This window comes from Eufriesea mexicana, unplaced genomic scaffold (genome assembly GCF_001483705.2).
Source record: "Eufriesea mexicana isolate 0111107269 unplaced genomic scaffold, ASM148370v2 scaffold605, whole genome shotgun sequence".
Lineage (NCBI taxonomy): Eukaryota > Metazoa > Arthropoda > Insecta > Hymenoptera > Apidae > Eufriesea > Eufriesea mexicana.
Genome location: NW_016908762.1, coordinates 364,966 through 391,173, shown reverse-complemented (window position 1 = coordinate 391,173; position 26,208 = coordinate 364,966). Strand labels below are relative to the sequence as shown.

Below are 26,208 nucleotides of genomic sequence, written 5' to 3'. Positions count from 1 at the left end.
TTAAAAAAAAAAAAGGATTTAAAAAATGTTCTAAAAAGTTTCCAAGACACAGCTGAAAATCTGATACACGGCGTAGCCTATTCGCTGGGAGGATTAATTTCACGAGGAAATTAGAAAGCCTGCCGTCGAAACGGGAACTCGATTGGATCAAAGGCGAACCGGAGAGGTCCGAGGCGGGATAAAAGACGTAGCACGTAGAAAATATCCGTCAAAGTTTCTTCCTATAGGAAATAGCCACTTTAATCGGTAATCTTGCTCGCTGGTTCGCGTAGCTAGGGGTCCTCTCTAAGAAAAATCGTTCATCGATAAACGCGCGCCTGTCGCGAGATAAAGAACGAGCGAGAGTGGTTGCAGTGGGGTATAACGCGAGGATCTGCTACGTGTCCGGGGTAACAAACAATTGCGCTGTTGCATCAACGATAATAGAATCCGGGCGCAGCGACGACGATAACGATCTGCGACACCGATACACCGATTTACAGCCGGTCTCAGACACGATCCTCTTCTATCCACGCGGAAGAACAGAAGGAGAGAGAGAGAGAGGGAGAGAAAGTTGGTTAATAGACGTTCGAAAATCGGGCTGCAGCGGAGACGAAGCGACTGCCATCGGGTGGAAAGCTACTAGAAGATCGATAGCGAACGATCCGCGATCTATCGGATCACCGGGACCACCGTGGTTTTTGTCAGCCCTCGGGATGCTGGGACCACGATCGGTTTTCTCCGCTTCTGCCGTTTCCTCGGTCAGCCTGGAACTCGATAGGCCGAAAATTTGAGATCTAATAGGGAGTCTAGGCTTTTTAAATCCTCTTCTTCTTCTTTTTCTTACTCTTCGTGCGATCGAGGAAGGATCGGGTGAAGCGAAAAGGGTGAATCAGGTGGAGCGTGTGATGATTCTGTTTAGCGTTAAATTACTGGAATTGCTCGGTGGAAAGGTTAATGGCTGAAAGATAGAATTCGCGATGAAATTGGACATTATTAGTATGGAACACCTTCGTCACGATTTAAAAAAATAGCCTAAAATTAATCCGCTGTTGTTTCGAGTGTATTTGTTATAATATTTGTATTCCTCTATAGTCAACAAGTTGCGAATAATTACGTTGGTGAAAATAAAAACCTGGCCGATTAAGTAACGAGTTGCGTTAACCCGATCGGCTCTCCTGGTGTTAATTTCCTCTGCAGATAAATCACTCACGAGGCTTTTATTACGCTGTGTAACGAATAATTACAACGTCCCTTTGATACAACGCTTTCGCTTTAAGAGAAGAAAATACAGCCGCGAGGGCAACGCTTCGCATGAAAAAGATTTATCAAAAATATTGCACAAAGAGATTCTTTGGTAAACCAAACCGCGGTTATTCGACAAAAATATCCTGAAAAGCAAACAACCATAGAAAGGTAAAATAGAAAACGGACGAATTCGAAAAAGGAAACCGACGGGCAAAACGCAGCAGAGAGACCAGCGTTTCGTAAGAAAAAAAAGAATGGAAGTAACCAAAAATGGGTTCACAAAGGGATCCTCTGGCGAACCAAATCACGGCTGCTCGACGAAAATATCATCAAAAACAAGCAATCACGGTCACACAAGACCGCGGTAACTCCGCCATTCGAACCTCTAAAACCCATTAAAAATTCATTTTATCTATCGATTTCGAACCGAACCAACCGCCTCTCTCGCGCGCGAGATATTCTATAAAAATCACCGCGAAAAAAGAGGGAGGGGAAAAACGAGAAAAATATAGAATCGAGCGGAGAAACGCGAGCAAACCACGGCAAACCGAAGCAAACTGGTCCAAACCGTTGCACTGATCCGCTTTCGATTCTACCTAATTGCCAGCAACCACTCTGCGTGCATCGCGATTTCACGTTCGCGATTCCTCGCGGTCGAACGAAAACGCTAATCGCCGCCTCCACGGTCCACCATTTTGAATCGTCCGCGCGTAGAAGATCGGCGATAAAGGGAACGAGGAGCCGTGGATCCTAGGATGGTAGGCGAATACGGAAAAAAACAGAGAGAAGAGAGAGTAAAAGGGGTCGGGGGAGAAAAATTAAACCGCGGATCGAAGTCGGAGAGGGGTAAATTAATAATGGCGGGCGCGGGTCGGGAAAATTAGCCGGGAGAATTCGATCGGTGGAAGGACCCAGCGTGCGCCGGCATTCCATTCAAGATAACGGGCTGCGTTTTCTCCGGGCCAGGCTCGATTAATTAATTCGACCGCGTTATATAGCGTTGCCAACGGTCCAAGGATTATCGCGTCGCCTCGACCTTTCGTTTAATACCTGCAGCATGGCGGCCGATGGGCCGAGCGAGGGAGGGTGGCAGGGGGCGGAGGAGAAAAGAGGATCGTCCGTCTATAGTCGGCGGGCCACAAAACGATAAGATCATTACTGTTAATTGGAATTTTCAGATGATCGAAACACGGGATAATCCAATTGTCCCCGCGGGGGACGCTCGCGTATTCGACGTCGCGGCCGAATTATTGCGTCCCGTTATTGCGCATTAACGAAATAACAACGCGGAATCTCGTTTATGACGCTCGAATTCCTCTCGCCGGTCGTGGAATGCGGTTCCCTTTCTGTCTCGAATTTTTTCGCCTCTTTAAGCGGTTCTTTTCGCCCGGTCCCTCAATTTCTTTTTTCCACTCCCCTCTTACCTGGCCCCCCGCTCGACGGTACTCGCGAAAACGCGGCTTCGGGTAGTTTGTAAAAAGGAAATGGTTAATGAACGGCCCGGTGCCGAGGGCACGGTGCGCGCTGCTTAAATTCCCCGTTATGCCATCCCAAACTCGGCGCAACGCCGATCGTACTCGCTCGCCATCGAGTTGGCCGAATGTTCGAGTGGTCGTTGAAATTTTTTCACGGGACTCCGCGTTCCCGAAATCGCTTCTGCGAAATGCCAAGACCGGGTCCCGGGGTATTTACAATTATCGCGAAACGAAATTCGTCGGGATAAAAATGGCGTCGAATGATAAACCGAATACTCGGCGACGGGCGGAGACGCGAGGGGTGAGATAACCTCGCGCGTTTCCGTACAAATTTTATTACCCCGTATTCCACGAAACGAACGTTCGAAACGGCACCGAAGGTCCGTACGAGGAAAAGTCCGTACGCGGATCGTTTGGTTAAAAAGTTAATGCAAAGGTACGGAACGCGGAGGAAACGATAATAGTTCTTCCCTGGATGTAATACCGGGAAAAAATAGATAAATGATGATTACGTTATGCGTTAATACGAGCCAGGCTCACCGGCACGACGTTTCCGATTCAGCACACGGTAATTCAACCAGTTACTTAACATACCTGACTAGCTATACTTAATTCGATAAATCAACGTGGAACGCAAACAACGTTTACCATTCTTGCCTCGGTATCGCGTCGTTAATAAATCCATTACCGTTTCCTCCGCGTTTCATATTTTTGCGATAACCTTTCGATAAATCATTCACGAGCCTGTCTTTACGCGGCGAGACATCCGGTGCGAGTAAAAATGGCAGAAATCCGCGGAAGATTCTTCCGTGCTTCGCATTAGTCGATTCGCCATCGAGATCAGCGAAATTAAACGCGACTTCCTAGGAAGCAGAGCCTCCCATAAATCTTCTCGCCTTCGTTCCTCCGCTTCGGGTCCCGATTCTCCGGAGTACACGTCGAAGGGTTAAACGGTTGTTGCAGCACGCGTCGCGATAAGGGTGAAGACATTAAAAAAGAAGAGAAAGAAAGGGGAGAAAAATAAAAGGTGGGGAAAAACGTAATTAAAGAGCAGGTAGGAACAAATCGCCGGCGTAGATAAGTAAAACTCATTTATCCGGGAGTTAAGTTACCCCGGGGATGTCCGTGAGCTAAACGTTGCATTACGCTCGTTACGTTAAGAAGCTAACAATAGCGTTCGGGAACGCTGCTCGGAGAAAAGATAAATAGACAAATAGATAGATGGAACGATAGGGTGCGCACGGTAGGTAGATACAACGCGATAGAAAGCCGCTACGAGGGAACAAAGAGAAGGAAGAGGATGAAGGAGAAGAAGTTCCTGACGCCCACCCGGATTACAGATTATAGGTCGAAGCAATCGAAAGAGGATCTCGCCGACGAAACCGAATAAGCATTATACATTTTCCGGGTCGATAAAAGGGGCGAGAGCCCGGGCTTTGTCGAAGCAGCGGTTTCCGCGCAAAACGCTCTCGCCAACCCGATCGCTTTGAGCTCGGAACGTTATTTCGAGCGAATTTTTTCGTAAATAAAAGTGGCTGATGTTAGCGGCGGAAAGGAATAACCTCTCGCGGACGAGTGTACGAGTGGAAGAGGGAGATTTGATGGCGTTTCTGTATAGGGAATGGGAGCCGTTTCGAGGGGTGTGCCGTTTCATCTGCAAGGTGGTTGGAATTTTAAAAGGGCCGCGATATTTATTGCAAAATTATTTTCTCCGGCTGCGGACGTCGGAGATGAAAGAGGAAGCGAGGTGATTATTTTATAGAAAAGTTACGAATGCTTGCACCACTCGACGCGATAACGCGTAAGCGACTCCGATAATTTCTTTCCCTTCCTTTTTTCCCTTCCTTTTAGAGAGACACAGAATCCGCGTCCAATAAAGATCGACCATCCGATAAGTTTTTCTGCCGGGTGTTTTACCGAAGGATAAAAATTCATTCGAGAAGCGGAATAACTCGTGCGTGATTTATTAACAGCGAGGAAACTGATAGCGAAAAACTCGGCGAAATACCCTTATTTCCACGCGCGGTTTCCAACGGAGAAAGTTCTGCGGACAGATCACGTGTAATTCGCGTACATAATACATTTTCACGCGAACAAGTTTGTAGTCCAACGCACCCGTCCCGTTACGGATTTCTAGCATTTGCTTGATAGAATTGTAGGACGCCTTGGGAAATCGAAGACGTCCTGAGATGCTCGTTATATTTTCAACTCAGAGGAACTGTGCTTTAATCCCATTGCTCCTCCTTATTTCCATTACCGGAACCTGCTATTTTATTTCTTTCTCGTTGTCTGCCCTATCTATTCTTAGCGTTGTCGCGTTGCTCTTTCTATTTCAAGAATAGGCTGCTTCCTTGGTGCCCCATCTTGCTTTTTTATTAATGGAGTCCGACCCTTGCCACGTTGTTGGAATTTCCACAAGAATCCCCCACGGTGCGATCGCCTTCCCGAATGGCGAAATTTTTCCAACTTCCAATTTCATCAAGGTAAAGCGTATCCCACGAGCGCGTGTTGCCAAAGGGAACCCGTGAACCGGTAGATTATTTCCCATCACTGATCCGGAAAGGACACCATTCACGGAAGTACTGGAAACCGGAAGGGAGCCCCAGGAGACGTTCACGGTAGTCGGGTGGTTCGGCAGAAACGATTTTGGAGAAAGTGACCACCGGTGACCACTGGCTGACCACCGGCGACCACCGGTGACCACCGCATGAACACACCACCCACGTCAGACACTCGGTCAAAGCGTACTCGCAAGACCAGTTTCTGACGGGAATTCGCCACGCGAGACCCTTGGACGCTGGTAAAAATCGAAAACTTGGAAACGAATTAAAACACTGGCGAAAACTGCCGGGTGACCACCCATCTCGTGGAACCTTGACGAGCGGAGCTTAACTCTCGATTGCGCGTGGTTACCGGTAAGTGCTTAGCTATTCTTTAATAAGGTATACGAGTACCTACGCTAGCATCGTACTTAGCAATTTCAACGTGATCGAGGGACGCACGCGTGTCAGGATGCACTGCATCCGCGTGTACGAACCGGTCGTCGCGCAACCGACCGAATACATTGATTTCCCGTTCTTTCATGAATTCCAAAATCGCCTATTCAATTAATTTTATCCCGTGCACCGGCTCGCCGGCTCGCGTGCGCCGCTGTATCCATAATTTCGTATTTAACCTGCTTGGCTGAGTCCTCTCTCCTCCGAGGGATGATTATACGCGACGGTTCGATCGCGAATCCATCTCCCGTCCCCGCACCCTCCCGCACCCTCCCCGCGTGCCCGTCCTCGCTTCCTTGCCTCGTTAACATGCAAATTCGTGTCGGTTTTTTCCGCGCGACCGATCGTGCTTCCTCCGAAATTCGGGATAAACTGGCCACCGAGCACCGCCACCCCTTTCCGCCCCTCGTCGCCCGTTCCCGCGCGTCGCCACGTTAATACCAATTAATTAACTGGGAATCTCGGTAGCTTAAGCCATTAGAGGGCAAACCGACGCACGCGTGCGCACCAGCTCTGTATCCTCCATGTCCTTACGCACGTGCCCTACGAACGCGCAATAATCAGCCCTTCAACGTACGCTGATCCCTCTTAAAGGGTCGTTTCTCTCACCGGGACACCGGGGAAATTGAAACTCGCCTCTCGCGATCCGATTAACGTCTACGATACGACGAGCGAGTTTCCCGAGGAGACTCGAGACGCGACTGGATGACGGTTTTTGGCCCGGCGAAGTTTCGCGTCGTCAACCGGTCGTGATTATGAAACGTCACGGCCCTCCAGTGTGGGAATTTTGATCGTACCACGCGAGTGCAGGTATCAGAGGGAGAGCAGAAACACAGGCACTTTGATTCGTTTGGTACTCGTCGAGCGGAAAATACGGGTGAATTTTTATTTATGCCAGGATTATTACCCGCGGCTGAATTTCGGATTCGTTGAACGTAATAATCGTATTTCCATAGGGATAATTTATCCTTTAATCTTTCCAGAAACACTGTCACACTCGGGTGTCGCTAGTTCCTCTCCAATTTTCTAGCTTTTCCGCAATGAAAATTTCCGGCTACTATTGGCAAAATCCTTTCACGAATAGTCAATTTTAATGTCGAGTCGAGATCGTAAGGTATGCGTTATTTTCTGCGGAAGAATGGAAAACGCTCGATAAACCTCTTGGAAGAGGTTAACCTCTTATCACGTGTTCCCATCGACGTGCCGTGTCTAGACTACGAGGCAGTCTGTTTAATACAGCTCGCCCACGATCCGAACTTATTACACAGCGAAGATTAATCCAAAGTAGACATCATCTTTGATCCTCGTAAAGTTTGCTCATCAAGTTCCCCGTACGAAGGTTGCTCCGCGCGAAGAGAAAATACAACGCGAGTTAGCTCGCGAGTGTCTTCTCCGGTAATCCTCGCGGTGCTCTGCCGAAACGGATAGCGCGATAAAAAGATGCAAGAAAAAGACGAGGGGAAAGCAGACGTCGGAGCCTTAATCCCCCGTAACTTCTTTTCTATCTCCGCTACTTTTCTATCGACTCGAAGTAAAACTCGAGTTAACTTTGGAACATTTGCACGGGTAATCCTTGGAATATTCTTTCGAGAGGGTCACACGGCCGCCATTACGGTGTTCCAAAGCCACGAATAATTTAGAACACCGGCATGGTATTGGTATACACCGATACCGTTTTTCTTCCCGCAGCATCCTGCTCGCGGCGCACGCTACCTCCGAAGGCATACTATGCCGGGCTTCCATGGACTTTCCCACGGCACGTAGCCTCGGCCTTTAGAGAGTATGCTAGCTTACTATTCAACGGTTCCGCATTGACAGTGATGATACCGTGTCGACGGGTTAACCGTTGCCCCGGCGGCGCTGGTATTTCGCTCTAATGAAATTAATCGAGTGCCTTGGCCGCGGTGACAAATGCGCTTCTCCTCGAGGTATTTTCACTTATCGGCTCTCGCTCGCCGGGATACGCTTGTATAGTTCTCGCGAGGCGAACCCGAGGAGACACGGTGTTTAGGACACGGCGAAGGTGAAACCGCGAAATTTCCTCCCCGTTCCCCGTTACTGGTCTTCGTAGCCGTCGTTTTAATAACACCGGCCAACTATGCGGACGTGGAATCAGTCCATGACGAGACGTGTGAACAGAGACTCGTAATTGATTTAAATGTATTCCGATTTATTCCACGCCCGAGTTCGTACTCGCCGCCCATTTCCTTTGTCCCGTGTCTGCGCGCGGGATATTCTATGGCGAATATAAAATATAAGAAACGGCGAGTTAAAACAGCACTGACGCGATTTTTCCTAAGTCCGCTAGATTTATTAACCCTTTCGTGACTAGTCGTCCCGAGCTTTCGTCGTCTCGTACCCGTTATACCTGTTGTGCGCGAATACCCCGTGCGTGACACGCTATCCGTTTATCCCATCGATTCTGTCAATCGGAAACAAACCCGGGACTCCGATCCAGCGGGCTGTAATCGTTCGTTCGACGTTTACCGTGTGTGCCCGGTAATCGATTAACGCGGATTAGAATCTTCTTAGCGTTCGATTACGCGACGCTGATGGAATTGCTATCGACCGAGCCGGTGACCGCGCGACGGCAATGAATGAAAGAGGTTACTCCGTGGGACAATGAAGCTTTCAGCTGAAAGGGAAACGGGGAAGACCCAGAAACTCCGCGGCAAGAGGGAGTAAGAAAATCGATGCTCGATGGAAACCAAAGAGGACATTGTGGGCTCGCGAAATCCGGGGATTGGACAGCCACGCTGTGCATTCAATCCCTCGTTCTTCGCCCTTCGATTCTACTTGCTTCGTTTTAATATAAAACGACGTCGCGTAATCTTTTTTAATCCTTCCTCCAGCGGGTCCAGCGGAGAATGGAATCGATGACTGGGCATATCCGGTCGCGATAGATTCCTCCTCCGACGTATTCCCTTTCTCGTTGAAATTTAAATACACGGCGAGCCTGGACTCGGGCGTACTTCAAATATTAGCCAGAAACTAGGCCGAAAGATTGCACGGTAAATATTCCTGTACAGGAAAATTGCGATCGCGCGGCAGTCACCCGTACCATCTTTCCACGTTTCATCCCCCAAAATATCGACCAACCTTCTCGATAAATATCGCGGGGTTAAATTTTGAAGAAATTACTCCGTTAACGGATTAAAAGATCAAATGCTCCCGGCTTTTATTTCCCCGTCGTTCACTCTTTTGACCCCGAGCATACGGTGTAACAGAGATTTTCGATTTCGCGAAAAGAAAATTTTCCCGCAAAATTTGACGAAAATCAAGTTTGCAACGCGCAAGCGGTAACGGGGAAGGCTTTAAAGGACAGGTTTAAAAATTTTACGAGGTGCACGCTACTTAACTTATTACCCACGCCTGGCTACCGAGCTGTTACGCAAGCGAATTGGTTAACCACTGATTTTATACCGGCAGGAACTAAACCGAAAATGCTTTATCCCGTGCGAGCTGATTAAATCCAGCAAACCGACGTCCCTGGGAATCCTAATATCGAAACGAACCACCGGCCGCAAATTAATCGTCAATTTTCTATAATCATTTTAACCGGCAACTATAATACCCCGCTAATACCTGTAGTCCCTCTATGCCCGTTTCGCGAAAGCCTTGCATTAATAGCAAACAACGAGCCTATGCGAGCGCATGCGCGCGCAATCGCTCGCTCGCTCACCTGGCGAACATCGGTATTCGATAATCAATTTCATTGGATTATTACTGTTACCATTGGAATTAGTCCCACTATCGATGCGTCGCTAATAGCGCGACGCGATCTTCCCTCATTTTTGCCACGCCGATAATACGACGGCCATTATATAACAGATCGTTATTATCATCGTCGTATTGGCCGACGTATCTACACCGAAACGTTTATCGGTATTCGATGGATCGTTCTAATTGAAGATCAATCGGATTGATCGGGCAACCCGCGTTGCCTCGGCGCGTTCCTTCTTTTCCGTCGATCGTCGATCAGCCAACGATTATTAATCGCGATCCACGCCCGTTCCCGCCACCGTCCTGATTATTAATCGTAATCCCGTGCATCGTCGCTCGTTTGATGGACGCATGAATTAATCCGTGATGCACACGCGACGCTGTCCTGTCGATTTTCGACCTAACGCCGCTGGATTAATTCACCGTTACCGTCCTGCCTGATTTCCATTCCGTGAATATTTTGCGCGGCGAAATTTCAGCCGGGACAACGTTGCAAAGGGCAGCCCGAAAAGTACGGCATACCGGGGAAAAACCGACGGCACATTTCGACGCCACTGCGTTCCATTCTATCGATATGACAGCTTTCGAGCCGAAGGCATTCTCGATCAACTGATAGACGCAGTTTTCGTTCATACGGAACGATGATGCGGCACTGATAGAATTTTTGTCGAGCCAGTCGAGCTGATAGATGGCTGATTGGAGATTTACTCGGTTTAGGGAGTCGGAGATGCGAAAGAGAAGAGCGCGGGTCGGAAATTTGAAATTTCGATGTAGATAAGTCCAGGCTTTTCCAGCTAAGTGTTCCACAAATGGAGAGTCGTTGGAGAATATTTGCAATCGATTTAGAAAATATTTTCTCCGAACGAGCGAATGTCCGCCTATTTTTGGCACCCTCCTTTACTCGAACGGATTAACGAGATCAAGGCAATCATCCTATTAGCGAGCTATATGCGTCTCATATCGTTGGTACGTGCGAGGGCATGAGAACACGGGCGAGAGCGGTAAGGTAGAATCGACGTGGATTAAACGAACGTAAACAGCCTGGAACGGAACGCTAAACGCGACTTTGCCCGGAAAGGATTCGAGTTTACGGTTCGACTTGGCGTCTTTCTTTGTTTCCTGCCCAGGCAAAGATCGCGACCGGTTCATTTCTGCCGTTTGCTTCAATCTTGGGGCCACATTCCATCGTTCTCGCCAACTTTTATACAGTCACGCGGAACGATGAAATATTCAGTCGCGCACGCTCGACTTCCAGCGGACCTCGTTAAGAATAGAATCTTTATTTCCATAAAATTCATAAGGGTCGGCGTTCAACTTCTCCGCGACGCCGTTTCACCCTTACCGTCTTCCCGCGCCGCTGGAAAAAGTTCCAGCACGAACGGACCGCGAAAACAAACACTTTCCCGCCGTCGGAAGTCCGCACTCCATGGGATTTCGCAGCGAACTTTCAGCTTTGATTCTATATAAGTTTATGGTAATGAGAGAAACAAAGAGGACCCGGCGAATATTTCATCCCGCTTAGCTTCCCATAGCTGCACCAAAATATTCCCCACTTAATCGATCGGGATACCAATTCCCCGATCCTCTTCACTCCCGTCAAAATTAATTACTGATATTCCGTCCGATATAAACACGTTTACCGCGATTTACGATCGTTTGTAACCGTCTATGCCGATCTGATGGAGTATATCATGGTCATGCAACCACGGTGTCAGGGATGCTAGACGTTGCGGGCCAGTAGCGATTTTGGGGTCTCAAGGACCTTTGCTAGCTTCGAGAGTTTAGAAAGCATTGTGATTTTGTGGAATAGTTCACTAGTTAAACTCGAAGCGGTGTAGAGTTTATTAGTTGTTACAACCCTCAAGGATACCTACATTCTTCGTTTGTCTTTCCATAAGCGTACGATTGGTTAATAATAAATTTCACAAATTGTTTAGGAATTACAATAAATTCTCGGTAATTTTAACGCAGAAACTGTAACACGATCCAGTCTACGTTGCCAAAAATAAAATAAATAACGCGGAACGAGTCATTTGGACTCCTTTGACAGCTCTAGCGTTAATCATCCCCCGAATGATAATTCTCCCGACAAATTTCCACGTTCACCGGCCATTCTTCTCGTCACTTTGATTCACGACTCCCTAAACATTGCGTGCACGAGCAGAAGACACCGCGAACCGCGGCATATTCATCGACTTCCGTCTCTTTTTCCTACAAATTTATCAGTCCCTTCTCGAACAGGGTGGAAAGGGGCGGGAGTTACAGCCCCCTGTTTCCATTTCCGGAAACACGAAGCCCATTCCCGGCGTCCTTTGTGCCGCGTATCAACCAGGGCTCGTCGAACCTCTCTCGTTCTCTCTCCCGCCCTCTCGCGCTGCGTCTCTTTTCCCTTTCTCGCGCGGATCTCGTCTGCAACGGGCGGTTCAATCCGGTCGCGGAATCTCGCATTGTTCGATATCGAAACGCACGTGCGTACACACGGTGTGCCGCTTAATTATCCCCGTTAACGAAGGTCCGCGGTTCGCCGCCCGGCGGATCGATAGATCGATCGGCCGATTTGCTCTTTGTCGAAGCGCCGCAGACCGCCCCGGGATCGCTGTAAGACGCGCATTAATTAAGAGATCGACGGAAGACGCGCCGGCAATTAGGCGATCGCGATAGACGCACGACGGAAACTGCCTTGTGGATCCTTAATTGAATAGGATTATAGCGACGAGTAACTAAACTCTCTGCCTCCGCTCGTCCCTCTGTCTACCCCCGCGGTCTGCATCTCTTCCTCTTGCCCTCTCTGTCTCTCCATACCTCGTTACATCGGCCTTTTACTCCGTGCATCGTCGTGTGGCGAGAGTTATCGAAGTTGTTACCCGAAGGTACGAAGCTTTTCCGCAACGTACTCGGCTGATCCTGCCGAGAGGACGCTATGGAAAATCGTTCTCCCGCCCGCGGTAGCTCGGTCGAAGAAATTTGCTTGAAAGAAACAACGCTGACAATCCAATTTAAACCCAATTGCCGACAATTCGAATCGCCACCTCGAAGCTCGGCCTCGCAACGCTTCCCCGAGCAACGTACCGAAATTACCCAACGAAACGTCTCGATTCGATCCGTCTAGACTTTCTTCATACCCTAATGAACATCTCGCCCCGACTACCCGCGATAATTAAACCTCTGGTACAAAATCCATCAGCCCCAACATCCGAGCCGTCCCGATCCCTCCATCACGGAGAATTCTTCCAGCCGCCTGAGAGCGCGCGCAAACGTCCAAAACCCCGGAACCCCGGTTTCGAGTAACTCGATTCGATATTTCCCGGCTACCTTTCAACAGGCCTTAACTACCGGTTGATTTACTCGCGTCCACTCGCGTAGACGCGGTCCAAAACGACGCTGCGCGACGACCGGCGACCGGTTCTCGCGGCCCGATCACACGACAATCGAAGAAATAAACGGAAGGGGCTCTGCGGCCGAGCATTGCCCGCGGACGTTTAAATACCTCCGGGATAACCTTTCACCGCGACCTGGGGCCACAGGCTTCGGCCGTGTACGCGTGCAACGGGCCGATCATTAATTAATACCTTCCGGGACGGGGCGAGTCATGAATCAACGCCGCTGAGACGGCGTGGCGAACCGCGCGCCGTTTCGAACGCGGCTCTTCTGCGGCTCTTCCTCGCCCTTCCTCGCCGGTCCCCCCTCGCCCCCCTGTCCGAACGCCAATGATAAACAATCGGCCGAGGGACGCTTATCAATCACCCCGTGGCATTATCCCGGCCAATTAACGCGCTGCAGCGAGCTCCGTAGAGAGGAAGTATGGGTGACCTTGGAATTGGGGTGCAGCGCGAGGATAGAGTTAATTTTCTTGGCCGAGCCATGGGAAGCCGATGTGTCAGGAACGATGAGGAAAGGGAGACGTAACCGTGTACCGATGAGCGTATCGTTGATCGCGAGCTTCTTTTATTTTTCCATCTTCGCGCGAGACAACTCCGAGAAGTATATCTTTCGGGAAAGGCTTCCGAACGTAATTGCACGTTGTTTTCTCCTCGTGTTATTTACACGGAACGAAACGACGTAATTAGAAATGGTACACTTTCCAACTCCGAGCACGAGTGTCTTCGCGTCGACGATTCGGATGTAATTAACGATAAGACGCTATTGTTGACAACAATAGGGCGTCGTCACGCGAGACGCACAGAGAGCGCCCCAATTGCCGCGAAGTAGCGTAATTGCGAAGATAAACGAACGAGATTTTTACGATCCATTAAGTGTCGGCGATATTTCCGCGATAGCAATTGAGAAATTATTTCTGGACAGTGTCGCGATCTATGACCGTTTCTAATCGGAGATCGCGTTGACAGGGCTTCAGAGATTTATCGCGTTAAAGAACACGCGTCATTTTCCATCGAGCTTTCGTGTTTTTGTCATTCACACGCGCTCGGACGTCATTCGCGTTTATCGTCGCGACGAAATGGCGAATATCGGCGGCTGGGGTTTGAAAAATTTCGAAATACCCTGGCAGTGTAATTACCGGGGATTGAAAGCTTTCTTATACGATTCCATTTGGGTAACGAACGGCACGGCAACGGGCGACGTGTATTTAAATGAGAACGGATATCGACAACGCTATCAACTGTGTTTGTCATGTAAATTAACCGTACGGCCGGGCGTTCAGTGTTTCCCGAAGGATTGACTGAGAAATCTATATTCGTGGAAGTGTCCACGACTGGCTGCATCGAAGGCGGCGATGCAATCAGGAAGAGCAATATCGATATGGGTTACGATATCGATGCGCCAGTTCGCTACGAGGCTTCAACGGGTTAGGAAACTATAACGAGATAGACGGGAACGCGTCGAGAGATAATGTAACGAAGTTACGTGTTTGTCCCGTAACTTGATCAAGAAGACAGTGAACCTGCGCTTATAGGCGACGAGAATTTCGTCCACGAGTAATTTTCCGACGAACGACCCAACGAATTTCCCGACCATTTTCCGTATCCTCGTAAAAATACTTTTCCATCGCGACAATCACTCTTGGCGCGAATAACTTCTTCTAGACTATGATTAGCTACACGAATAGACGTTTATGGGTCAAAATGATCGACCTGTCCTTTAACCCTCTGCACTAGGGACGACCTCTTCCGAGTTTGCTGTTTAACAATTATATATTTATTACAAATTACAATATACACACGTCACGAAAAGATTACAACGATTAGGTACGTGTGGTGAAATTTCTCTTAATACTATTATTATCTCGTCATTGTTCACTTTCACGATTTTCGTAACAAACTGACCCTCCTGGCAACATATTGGCTCTGACCTCTGCACAATACCTCGCATTCTAGATCTTCCACTCGCACGTCCTATGTATAAAACATACATATCTACATTCGTGCCATCACTCGACCTCACACACTCGCATTCACGCTAACAAAACCAAATCCACAACTCAGTCGCCATTTAATCAGACTCCGAAGATCGGTGTTAATTCATATATCAAATTTAAAATTAGCCAACGATGCGTGGAATGTCGAATTTTCTACGAATTTTCTACGTATCAATTCGCATACGATTTCTTATTTACCTTTTTAAAAATATCGTCGACCTTATGGCAGAAAATCTTCGAATTATTTATTTTATTTTTCCGTAAAGAAAATATCGCCGAGTGCAAAGGGTGAAATCTTTAGAAATTTAGTTACAAAGTACTCCATTGGAATTAAACACCTATTTTTTGTCCCGCGGAGTTAATTAGCCAGGCAAATGAGGAGCGTACATAATTCATAGACACGAACATTCCCTGGCTATAATAAAAGCCATAAAAAACCAATGACGCAGGTGTAATAATATCTCCAGCATTCATCTACGATCTTGGCCAACAATCGCTAATAATAAACACTCGTTATCATACCGTTAGCATAACTACGCTCAAGCACCCTTTCGCGAGACACGAATTTTCTCTCGCAACTTCTCGCTGAAGACACACCGAGCAAAAATACGCCCCGAACTCGAGCGTAATTAGGAAGAATTTAAATACCACTCCGACTGCGGGCTAACCAGAATATACCCCAAAACTGCTAATTCCGGGACAACATCCAGCGCGAACCCTCCGGAACCCTCGAGCTCGAAGTCGGTTCCATCAACCACTCTTAAAATCCCCTCTTTAAACGCGATGCTCCATCTTTTCTCGTGGAAACGTCCCTCTTCTCCCATAGAATCATGGGAATCGCGAGGTGATCTCTGGCCAAGAAGAAACAAATTATATTTTGTTCAAAGACGGGGTCATAGATTTAGTCATCCAGTTTAAGAAAATATATCGTTACAAGGGTAACTACTCGATAGTTTCCGAGATATTTATGATTAGAGCTTTATGTTTATCAAGTACCATTGTGGCCTAATAACGATATCCGAAAATTCTCACGCTGGTGCCAATTTTCGAATGTTTCCATTAGGCCACAATACCACTTGATAACTATCGATAACTATTCGGAAGAAAGCTCTAGTTAACACTAAACCTACCAATATTTTACACATACCTATTTTACCATAGGGTATCAAATAACCCCCCTTCATGGTATGCAAGCTGTACAAAGAATTTTTAACTACTAAACTATTAAGAAATAAGCGAAGAGAAAAACGGAAGACGAGAAATGAAACAATCAGATAATACGAGAATTTGCAGAAAGTCAAGAAATAACAACGAATGTACGATTTATAAAGTAAATTTCGAAAGGGGTCGTTTCACCTCCTCGATAAATGGCCACGCTGCAAAACTAACGGGTACAACGAACGTCCGTTTGAAAACGCGGTCGCGAGGCGAGCTCGAGCGGAATGGACGGGAGCCGCGCGGAAATCGGTGCTCCCTCGGGAGCCAGGGGGCCTCTCGAAGATTGCTTAAAAATCGAGCCCGTAAATCCGGCGATAAACTCGACGCGGTCGGGAGAATTGCCGGGACCGCGAGCTGAAAAAGCCAGGCTGGAACGCGGCGCGCGTTCGCGACGGAACAGAGTGGATTCGTGTTAATTGAACGCGGATCGGGAGCGGTGGCCCCGCTGAATTACTCGTGACGCCGGCGAATTTTAACGCTGAAAACTGATTGGTTAGGTTGTTTCAACCGGCCGTGCCAGGCTTAGCGTTCGTACGCGGCATTAATGAATCGAGGTCGCCGCGATTTTTCGCAATTCTTACTGCAAACGGGAAATGGGTTGTTATCGAACGAATTCTCCGTTGCATAAATTCCGCGGGCGGTTTTTCTCTGGAAATACCTCGGGTTCGGGTGCACGCGGGTAAATTAAGTCTGGGATTAAATGTTAGACAATTATAGGAATCTGAAGCTCGGATTCGAGTAAAATGAATTTCCGCCGAGTAATTTGCGGTCACACGGCACGTTCCGTTTTAATTTACCGGGGAAAATATTTGAGAAAATGGCTGGGGTGGTTTTGAGGGAGACAAATTATGCGGGCGCTCGTTCGACCTCGCGATGAACTTTCTAAAGTCTACCAAACGTCAACTTGGAATTTTTTAATCGCAATCCGTGTATTTCGTCGCAGACATGGAAGCTTTTCCAAAATATCGCGATTTCGCATTAACGTGTACAAATAGAGCAGCTTTGACCAAGCTTTTCAATTTTCTCGCGCAGATCCTTTGTATTTGGACTCTCGAGAGGTTAACCACGGTTAGAAGCAATGGCGGGTACACTTGGGGATCGCGTCGGGGGAACAAAACGCAAGGCGTTCGCCGTGAAATCGCGGTTACTCGGAGCAGACATCGTGGAGCGATGGACGATTCGCGGGATATCACTTTGACTGCCACGTTGGTCATATATGACCATCCACGGTTTCTCCTGTGACGCCACGGTGGTCATTGGTGACCGGAACGCTTGAACTACTTAACACTAGATTTACGGAACCCGTCATTCGACAGAAGGGTTGCTCCAATTATACGATGGTAACAGATTTAGTTAACTGATATTAAGACTGTTAATACTGTAATTACAACACGTAATGACACGTGGTTTCCTTTACTTGTCAATTTGACAGGTGTCAAATATGTAGAAATAGGTATACAGATAGCGTCCGTAAACCCAGTGTTAAACTACATTCAACAATATTTGACAGGTGTCAAATATGTAGAAATAGGTATACAGATAGCGTCCGTAAACCTAGTGTTAAACTACATTCAACAGCATTGAATGAAAATTGACAGTTAGTGCGTTTCGAATATAACCTCTAATTAGAAGATACTTTGAAATAGAAAGTACCCCATTGGACAATTAAAGATTTTTATTGGAACATCAAAAAATATCAGAACAAATCTCGCACCTAGTGGTGAACTCCCGTGACGTCCTTAGGAATACACGTGATTTCGGCGTGGCAGTCAAAGGGTTAACCCTTTGCACTCGTATGTCAGGCTGAAGGTGACAATGCTAATTTACTCTAAAACTCGCATATCGATTTGTAATAATAAAAATAAACGATATAAATAGAACACGTTGAATTCTACCACTGTAAATTACTTTAACCCTTTGCGCTCGAGGATTTTTTGGCAAAGGAAGGGTACGAGTTGAAAAATTTTCTGATATCTTTTCAGTGGTGCATCTCATATGGCGTCCTGAACGAAACATGCGATTTCGGTGTGGTAGTCAAAGGGATATCCAAAGCAGGTTCGCGTACCGTGGTTGAAGACACCGATAAATCCCGGAGAATCCGTAGGCGACGGATGAACGCCGGTTTCACGCGCGTGTATCGTTGTAAATAACATAAAGCTCTAACAAATTACACGGACAGTTAGGTTCCGAGTTAATGCGCGCGCGTGGAAATGGCGGAAGCGTGCGCGCACCGTGGATTATAGCCTCTCCTCGTTCTCCCCGTGGTCTCCCGATTTCGTGCGTCGTCTAGAGCTTACTTCCATCCAGTCCAGGGTTTCTCAATCATTTTTCGCCTCTGTCTTCCGTTCGGAAAATTAACAGAACGCGGTCGTACGCGGAGCAATCGATCGCCACCTCGACAGAGGTAAACGAACAGGTGTTCCGTCTACGAGAAAGCGTTTGAGCCTGCAGTGCTTCGCAGTCGAGGGGTTAAACCGTGGGTTACGACCCCTTCTGGCGACCGCGTAACTGAATTGCGCGGATCGCGAAGGCTTTGGCAACCGCGAATTTATTTCCGCCCCGACAGATTGACAAACGATTTAAACGGAGTTCAAAATTAAATTTCTCGTATCGCGCTACCAGTCAGCGTGCCATTCTTTCGGATATATCGCGTATCTAGGTCGCGAAGAATTTTCCTCGTCGGAAAGCAGGTCGACCGCGCGAAAGTTTAAGAACCCCTGCTTCTAAGACCGCACTTGCAATCGTCTGGTCGCGCGTCCTTCGTTTTTTCCCCTCCGCTCTTATTCCCGATTTGCAAACCCGATTTAACGAGCGAGGAAATTACGTTTCTAATTCCAGGCTATTAATCACACCTGCTTTCGAGGCGTGCTGCTCGCGAGTTAGATTCGAAAGGGAGACGACGACCGCTCTGGCCGAGATTAGAAAGCACGGAATGTCGGCGACAATGCGCGGATCCGAATTTATTTTATTTTACCAACCTCCACGAGTTCTTGAAAAACGCAACGCTTTCTCCCGTTCACCCCCGCGCGTTTGTTGCTATACCCCTACCGGTAGCCGGTCCTTCGGCCATTTGTTTCTCAGCCCGCATTTCGTCTTACCCCCTGCTTTATTTTCCCCGACGTTTACACCGATTCTTTTTTTTCCTCCCTCTTTTTGGCACCTCCGCCTTCCGTTTCTTCCTTGCCTTCCCGTTCTTACCCGTTTCACCCGTGTCCCGCGTACCAAATGTCCCCGGTTCCGTCTCGTTTTTCACCCAACCACCGGAATCTTCGTCACAGTCGTCCTCCCTGTTTCCCGTTTTCGCCGCGTCTCTGCTCGAATTAATTAGAGGATCTCTTGTTCGAATGGTCTTATCAATTACGAAGTTGGTCGCGATGTTATTTATATTAAGCACGGCGAAACGTCCGAGTAAAATGCTCTCGTTGCGCGATAAAGTAGCAAAGTAATAAGTAGGAAAGTTTCCTCGGAGAATGAAAATCTAATTAAAAAAGTTCCCTTCGGTCCCAGTGGAATTTATATTAAGGAGGAGCGAGCATTGTTGAAAAAAAAAAAAGAAAGAAGCAGAGGAGAAGACTGCATGCGAATAAATAAGGGAAGGTGGAAAGAGAGACGAGTCGACGTCTCGAAAATCGCGTTTCCCTTTGATACACGGTTAATTAGTCTAATTAGATCAGGCTTATTTCGTTTCGTTAAAGGAACGGCATAACGACGCCATAACCGGGTGTACAAGGGTGTTCTAAGTAGAATGTTTATCGCAATTTTCCTCGGCCGCGAAGGAGAACGGGTCTTCACGCTCCGACGATCGAATTGCAACATGATTGCCGAGTTAAATGGTATGAAAATCATTTCTCGCCGACGTGTGTTGCGAATTTAATAACTGCCCCGCTATTTTTAAATCCAGCGCTCCTGGAGAACCGCGCTCCTTAATTATCGACAAAGTAGCAGTTAATTAAGAGCAGAGAAACGTTAGACGTCGGAATTCCACCATTATCTGCATCGCGCGCCAAATCATCCTCGAAAGAAAGTATACACGCTTCGATTTACGCGAGGAATTAGGGGAAAGCGCGTTTCAATTAATTCCTGAATTCATCCCTCGCCGACTCAATTACGCCTCCATCTCGTCAACCGTAATATCGAACGAGAAATCATCCCTTATAAATCTCCTCGTCCTTTCTAATCAAACCATCGCGCGGGTACACGATGAAAAGAGAAAAGGGAGGGGAAAGAAAAGGGAAAAAGAAGCGAAAGGAGATAAAAAGAAACGGCAAAGGATAAGAAAATAAGTCGACGACCGTTCGAACGGGAAATGAATAATTCCCTGAATATGCTCGCCGTCGTAAAGCGAGGCAAATCCGCTGGCAGTTAATTGCGCGAGGCGGGGGGTCGTAGGAGGGATCAAAAGCGAGACGCCGAAAAGCGTTCCCACCCCGAAATCGTCCGCGTTTTCTTAAAGCTCTCGCCCCTTCTCGCGAAATTTAATACTCTCGCCTCAGACATCGGTTAACCCACCCCCCTGCATCGGAGATTTCCCCGCGGCCGTGGATAAATTTTTAATAGCTCGAATCGCCGGGACCGCCGACCAAAAGAGGCGCCTGGGCGCGAGGGGGTGGCGCGGCTCGCTTCCTCGACTCCTCTTCGCCGTCACGCACCCCGACACGCACCTCCGACACACACCCGTCACGCATCCCGCCACCCTACGAGCGTGGCATTTTCAACGGGCCGCGGGTGCTCCTTTCAACGAATTTGCACGGCGTATTTGCGCTCATTCGCGGAGCTATTTGACTTTCGCGTTTGCACACAGATAATTATAATCGAAGCCCGACGATCCGCGGCCGCCACCCAGAGGCGGCTTTAATTAATCACGATGAATAACGACGGGGCCACGCGAAACTTCGTTAACTTGCAAATTTTAGCCCGGGACCTCGGGCTCTTCCAGGGTAAATTCCCTTTTCCTTGCTCCTTCGCCGCGCGGCCCCGCGACGCCCGCTTTGATTTTCCTCCCGCGATTTTGCATTTTCTTTGGACACGCTAACGAACGCGCCCGGCGAGTATCGCGAGACGACCGCGACCCTGGTTATGATTGATTTAACGACCGCGATCGGGGCAAGCGTAAGAAGTTAATCGTTGTAACGCGATGGAAATCCCGGCACGGTATACACGGCGTATCATCGTACGCGTGTATCGCGGGCCAGCGAGCTTTTGTTTATCTGCTCCGCCTCGCACGGTGACGTCGGACGATCGTGCTTTTTTGCCGCTTTCGCGTTAATCGCGCGGCTCGTGGCTTTCTCTATGGCGATTATTTTTTCCCCCCCAGTTTTTTATCGCCGCGGCTGCATCTCAGACGTTGAGGTCCCGTTTAATTATTCGATAATTAAAGAGCGCGGCCTTTCTTGCGCAATTCGCGTCACGTGACTAATTCGAGACAGGCGGATCTTTCGTGTACGCCGGGAAAAAGATGACAGGTTCGTTTACGTTAACCCCCCCTAACCACCAGATTCCGATCGAGACCGAGAAAAACGACAGTTTTACGGCTCGCCACCGAGCAACGAACAGCGTGACTTTTCACCCCGTGCTCCCCGTATGCAAATACGAACTTCCGAAATACGGTTTCTCCTTCGCGGAGAAAGGAATTCTATCCCAGGCGACGTTCGAATCATAATTTCTCGCTAATTAGCGAGAGTCCGTAAAAAATCCCACGTCTCGCTAGATCCTCGACGAAACGAGCACAAAGGCGCCATAATCTAGCGTGGTTATTATCGGATCTTCGGGCAGAAATTCATAGAGCTCGATCATCGACTGTTCAGCGCGAGGAGATTGCAGAATAAATTGAAGAAGGCTTTCGGCCGGTAATTGTGATTAATTGGAAGAAATCCGCGGCGCGATTTTCCTAGAAACGCGGCGCGCTGGAACGATACCGGAGAGTTAACGCCACCAGGCAGATCCATAATCTCGCGATCATTGCAAGCGTTCCTCTTACATCCGCCGTTTCGAATCACCTTACGCCGGGACAGCGACGTTCTGGCGCGAGATTGCGGAACAAATCGGCGGGAATTTAGCCCCGGCGATCGTGATTAACCTTTACGCTACTAAGGGTGACTATAGTCGCTCGTCGTTAAGCGTTCAGCCAGTGCTCGCGCGTGCTGATTGCAATCGTCCGATGAGATTCGTCGCGCGATGCCTCTTGTTTGTCCTTCGTTGAAACAATTAAGTCCCTTCCTCGACCGTGTCCGTTTAATCGAGTCGCGATGCAAAAATCGGCATCTACCTTCGCACAGTTATCCCGACGCAACGAACGATCCTCGTCGAGATCGAGATTTAAACCGAGATCGCAAAGAGGACGCAGATGAAACGTTCCTGAAATTTTTCCCGCGGAGAAAAAGCTTCCCTCTGCCGATATTTCGCTCATCGATCTTTTCCCTGAGATCGTGTAACGCAATTGCGAAAAGCCTCTTGTTTGTCCCCCATTGAAACGATTAAGTCCTTTCCTTGACCGTGTCCGTTTGATCGAGTCGCGATGCAAAAATCGGCATCTACCTTCGCACAGTTATCCCGACGCAACGAACGATCCTCGTCGAGATCGAGATTTAAACCGAGATCGCAAAGAGGACGCAGAGGAGCTGTTTCTGGAGTTTTTCTCGCGGAGGAAAAGCTTCCCTCTGCCGATCTTTTCTTCCAAGATCGTGTAACGCAATTGCGAAAAGCCTCTTGTTTGTCCCCCATTGAAACGATTAAGTCCTTTCCTTCACCGTGTCCGTTTGATCGAGTCGCGATGCAAAAATCGGCATCTACCTTCGCACAGTTATCCCAACGCGACGAACGATCCTAGTCGAGATCCAGATCCAGATCGGGATCGAGATCGCAAAGAGGACGCAAAAGAGCTGTTTCTGGAGTTTTTCTCGCGGAGGAAAAGCTTCCCTCTGCCGATCTTTTCTTCCGAGATCGTGTAACGCAATTGCGAAAAGCCTCTATCTACCTTCGCACATTTATCCCAACGCGACGAACGACCCTAGTCGAGATTCAGATCCAGATCGAGATCGAGATCGCAAAGAGGAGGACGTGGAGGATCTGTTTCTACAATTTTTCCCGCGGAGGAAGAGCTTCCCTCTGCCGATATTTCGCTCGCCGATCTTTTCCCTGAGATTGTGTAACGCAAATGCGAAAAGCCTCTTGTTGTCATTCGTTGAAACAATTAAATTCCTTCCTCGATCGTGACGGTTTAATCGCGTCGCGATACAAAAATCGGCATCTACCTTCACATAGTTGTCCTGACGCGACGAACAATTCTCGTCTAGATCGCAAAGAGGACGCGGATGAAACGTTCCTGAAATTTTTCCCGCGGAGAAAAAGCTTCCCTCTGCCGATATTTCGCTCGCCGATCTTTTCCCTGAGATCGTGTAACGCAATTGCGAAAAGCCTCTTGTTTGTCCTCCATTGAAACGATTAAGTCCTTTCCTTGACCGTGTCCGTTCGATCGAGTCGCGATGCAAAAATCGGCATCTAACTTCGCACTGTTATCTCCACGCGACCAACGATCCTCGTCGAGATAGAGATACAAACCGAGATCGCAAAGAGGACGAGGAGGAGCTGTTTCTGAAATTTTTCCCGCGAAGGAAAAGCTCCCCTGTGCCGATATTCCGCTCGCCGATCTTTTCCCCGAGATCGTGTAACGCAATTGCGAAAATAAAGCACCGTGTTCGAGTTGGAAACCGGAAGAAATCGGAGAGGATTTAGCCGGGATAATCGTGATTAATCACGACAGATTCGAGGGGGCCAACGCGAGATATCGCGTTCCTGGAACCGCATCCACCGCGATAACGATCCAGCGCCGATCATTTTTCCAAAACGATCGCGTCTAAACTCTCGCGCGCGTAATTCCCCGCTCGCGACGTATTTTTTCCCCTCTCTCGCCGGAACGTCGCGCAGCCAATTACAGGGCTCGCGTTACACGCGTCTGAATCACGAGACCTCGGAGCCGAGCGCGACCGCGATTAATTCGAGGATCGCGCGAGTTCGGCGAGCGTTGCTTTTCCGCGCCGGGCCCCGCTCGAGCCGCGAGACGGTCCACGGGACTCCATTAGCTTCGTTGAGCGTTAACGCTTCGCGAGCAACGATATTCCGTAATGGCTACACCTCGAGCCGAGGCTAATGGAACGCGGGTAGAAAGCGGATTTCACCGTAGTCCCGATTCTCTCGTTCGCGTTAATATCTATTGTGATTACTTTCGCTGGCGACGCGGCCGCGAGGCCGATTCCGGATTAATTATTGCGTCGAAAGGGAGCAAGAGGACCCAGTAGCGCGAATGAGTTTCAGCCGCCGTGCTTTTATTACCTCGCTGCTCCCATTTCGGTTACCACCACCACGACTCGCTCCGGGACAAATGCCACTTATTTGGAAATTTTTCACCGGGATGTACAGGTGTAGGTAACATCTGGGTTTTCGGTATGGGAATGACGATACGTTGGGTATAATAACTATAATTCGCGTTGGCGTATTAAAAGGGGATTAGAGTACCGCGTAAAGAATTAGGATGAAGGATCGACGCATAGTCCAGGACGAGAGGTGAAAGAGCGTGAAAAATACCAGCGGTCGAGGGTCATTATGGCAGAATTGGATCGTGGAAAATATGCAACGAGCAGATAACGAACGTACAAGGTTGGCCTAATGAAACAGCTCGGTACCGTTCGAGCGCCTCTTGCTCTTCTTCGATCGGCGAGATAAAGAGTATCGTGCACTGACCTTCTTCAGGTGACCCTTGCTCGTGCCCACGAAGACGACCGTGTAGTCGCCGGTCGAGGTAGCAGCTACCGCCGTCAGATGTTTATCGAAAGTAAGCACCGGGGTGCCCTCCATCGGGTCCTCGCCTCCCAGAGGCGTGTTCACATCCAGACCGCAGAAATCCTCGCCGATCGTTTGCAGTTTCTGCAATCAAAGAGAAAACGGAATCGTGATTAGTTCGGAATTTAATAGATCCACGCCGGAAATTTGCGTATTTGACCGCTTTCAAACTGTTCCATTCCGAAACTTTTAGTTTCCGCGACTGGCGAATATTTGAAAATCCGAAATGGCGGAAATTTCGGAACAGTTCGAAAATTCACAGGACACGATGATCCATCGCGTACCTGTAAATACCAATTGTTCCCGCGGCTCTTATTGTTACGGGATAATGGTAATTAGTTACTGTGCCGCTGGAAACTTTACGACGCGCTATTTAGCGGGATAAAACGTTATAATATTACGTTAATCAGCGCCCCTGGATATAAATCTTTCCAGCGCGGTAGAGGTATATTAATAACAATTTACGGGTTATTATTATACGCAGCTGAACGTTGTAACCGGCCTGGTTATTAGCTGTAATGCGCACTGTTTACACGGCAAACAACGCGAATAACGATGTTCGTCCTAGCGCACGTTTCTTATTTTAAATTTGAATTATATCATACCGCGGCGCGTAAAACGTAACGCTGCTCGTGAATATTTAAAATTCCGGAATATTCATGCGGGTCGACAAACTCGCGCAGTTAGAAATATCATCTCCCTTGCTGTACTAAAATTGTCAGCGAAAGACGATAAAAATAAGCCGCGAGCAACGTCGATTATCGATTTTCAAACTTCTGTTTAAACATCGCCACTCTTCCGAGCTCCTGACATGTCAACGGCTATTAAAGGCCGGCTAGGAACTCGGAGTTTGCCAAGTTTTAATTAAGACCGCAAGTTCCCCCCACTCATGAATATCTAAATCAAAAAGTATCAAGGTAAATGAATACGCGAATTCAAAATCGCGAAACTGGCAAAGAAGTCACGCTCCTATCCGGAACTTTGGCCCGCGACGTTAATCTTATAGCTTAAGGATCTCGCAGATTTATAGCTCCTCCTCGAAACTTCAAATTGGCTCGAGCCTTTATTCCATGACCCGGCACACTCGAACGTCACCGCGCGCGGCGAACAATTCGAATCGAAGGCAGAGAGTCCGATAATCTTGCGCGCTAAATATTTAACGTTTCCGCTATTATTCCAAACCAAAAGCCGTAAGTACCGGGTAAGCCCATTACGCTACCTAAATTCCTAATGCTAATCTACCGCGAACCCGAAACTAAATTCCAAACAGTTGATAATCCCGAGCCATAAATATACATCGCTCCTATCGCCCAGTTCTACATTTCCAACATCCAACAGAACTACAAGCCCTCGTCGAGGG

At 48.3% G+C, this 26,208-nt stretch overlaps 1 protein-coding gene across 1 annotated transcript in view; it reads right to left on the bottom strand.

Annotated features, from left to right (window-relative positions):
* Positions 1 to 26,208, bottom strand: part of PlexA (plexin A) — a 317,233-nt gene that overhangs the window by 73,901 nt on the left and 217,124 nt on the right. The window contains exon 3 of the mRNA XM_017898009.1: positions 24,750 to 24,932. Within this exon, the coding sequence (XP_017753498.1) occupies positions 24,750 to 24,932 (183 nt within the window). The remainder of the gene's footprint in view (positions 1 to 24,749; positions 24,933 to 26,208) is intronic.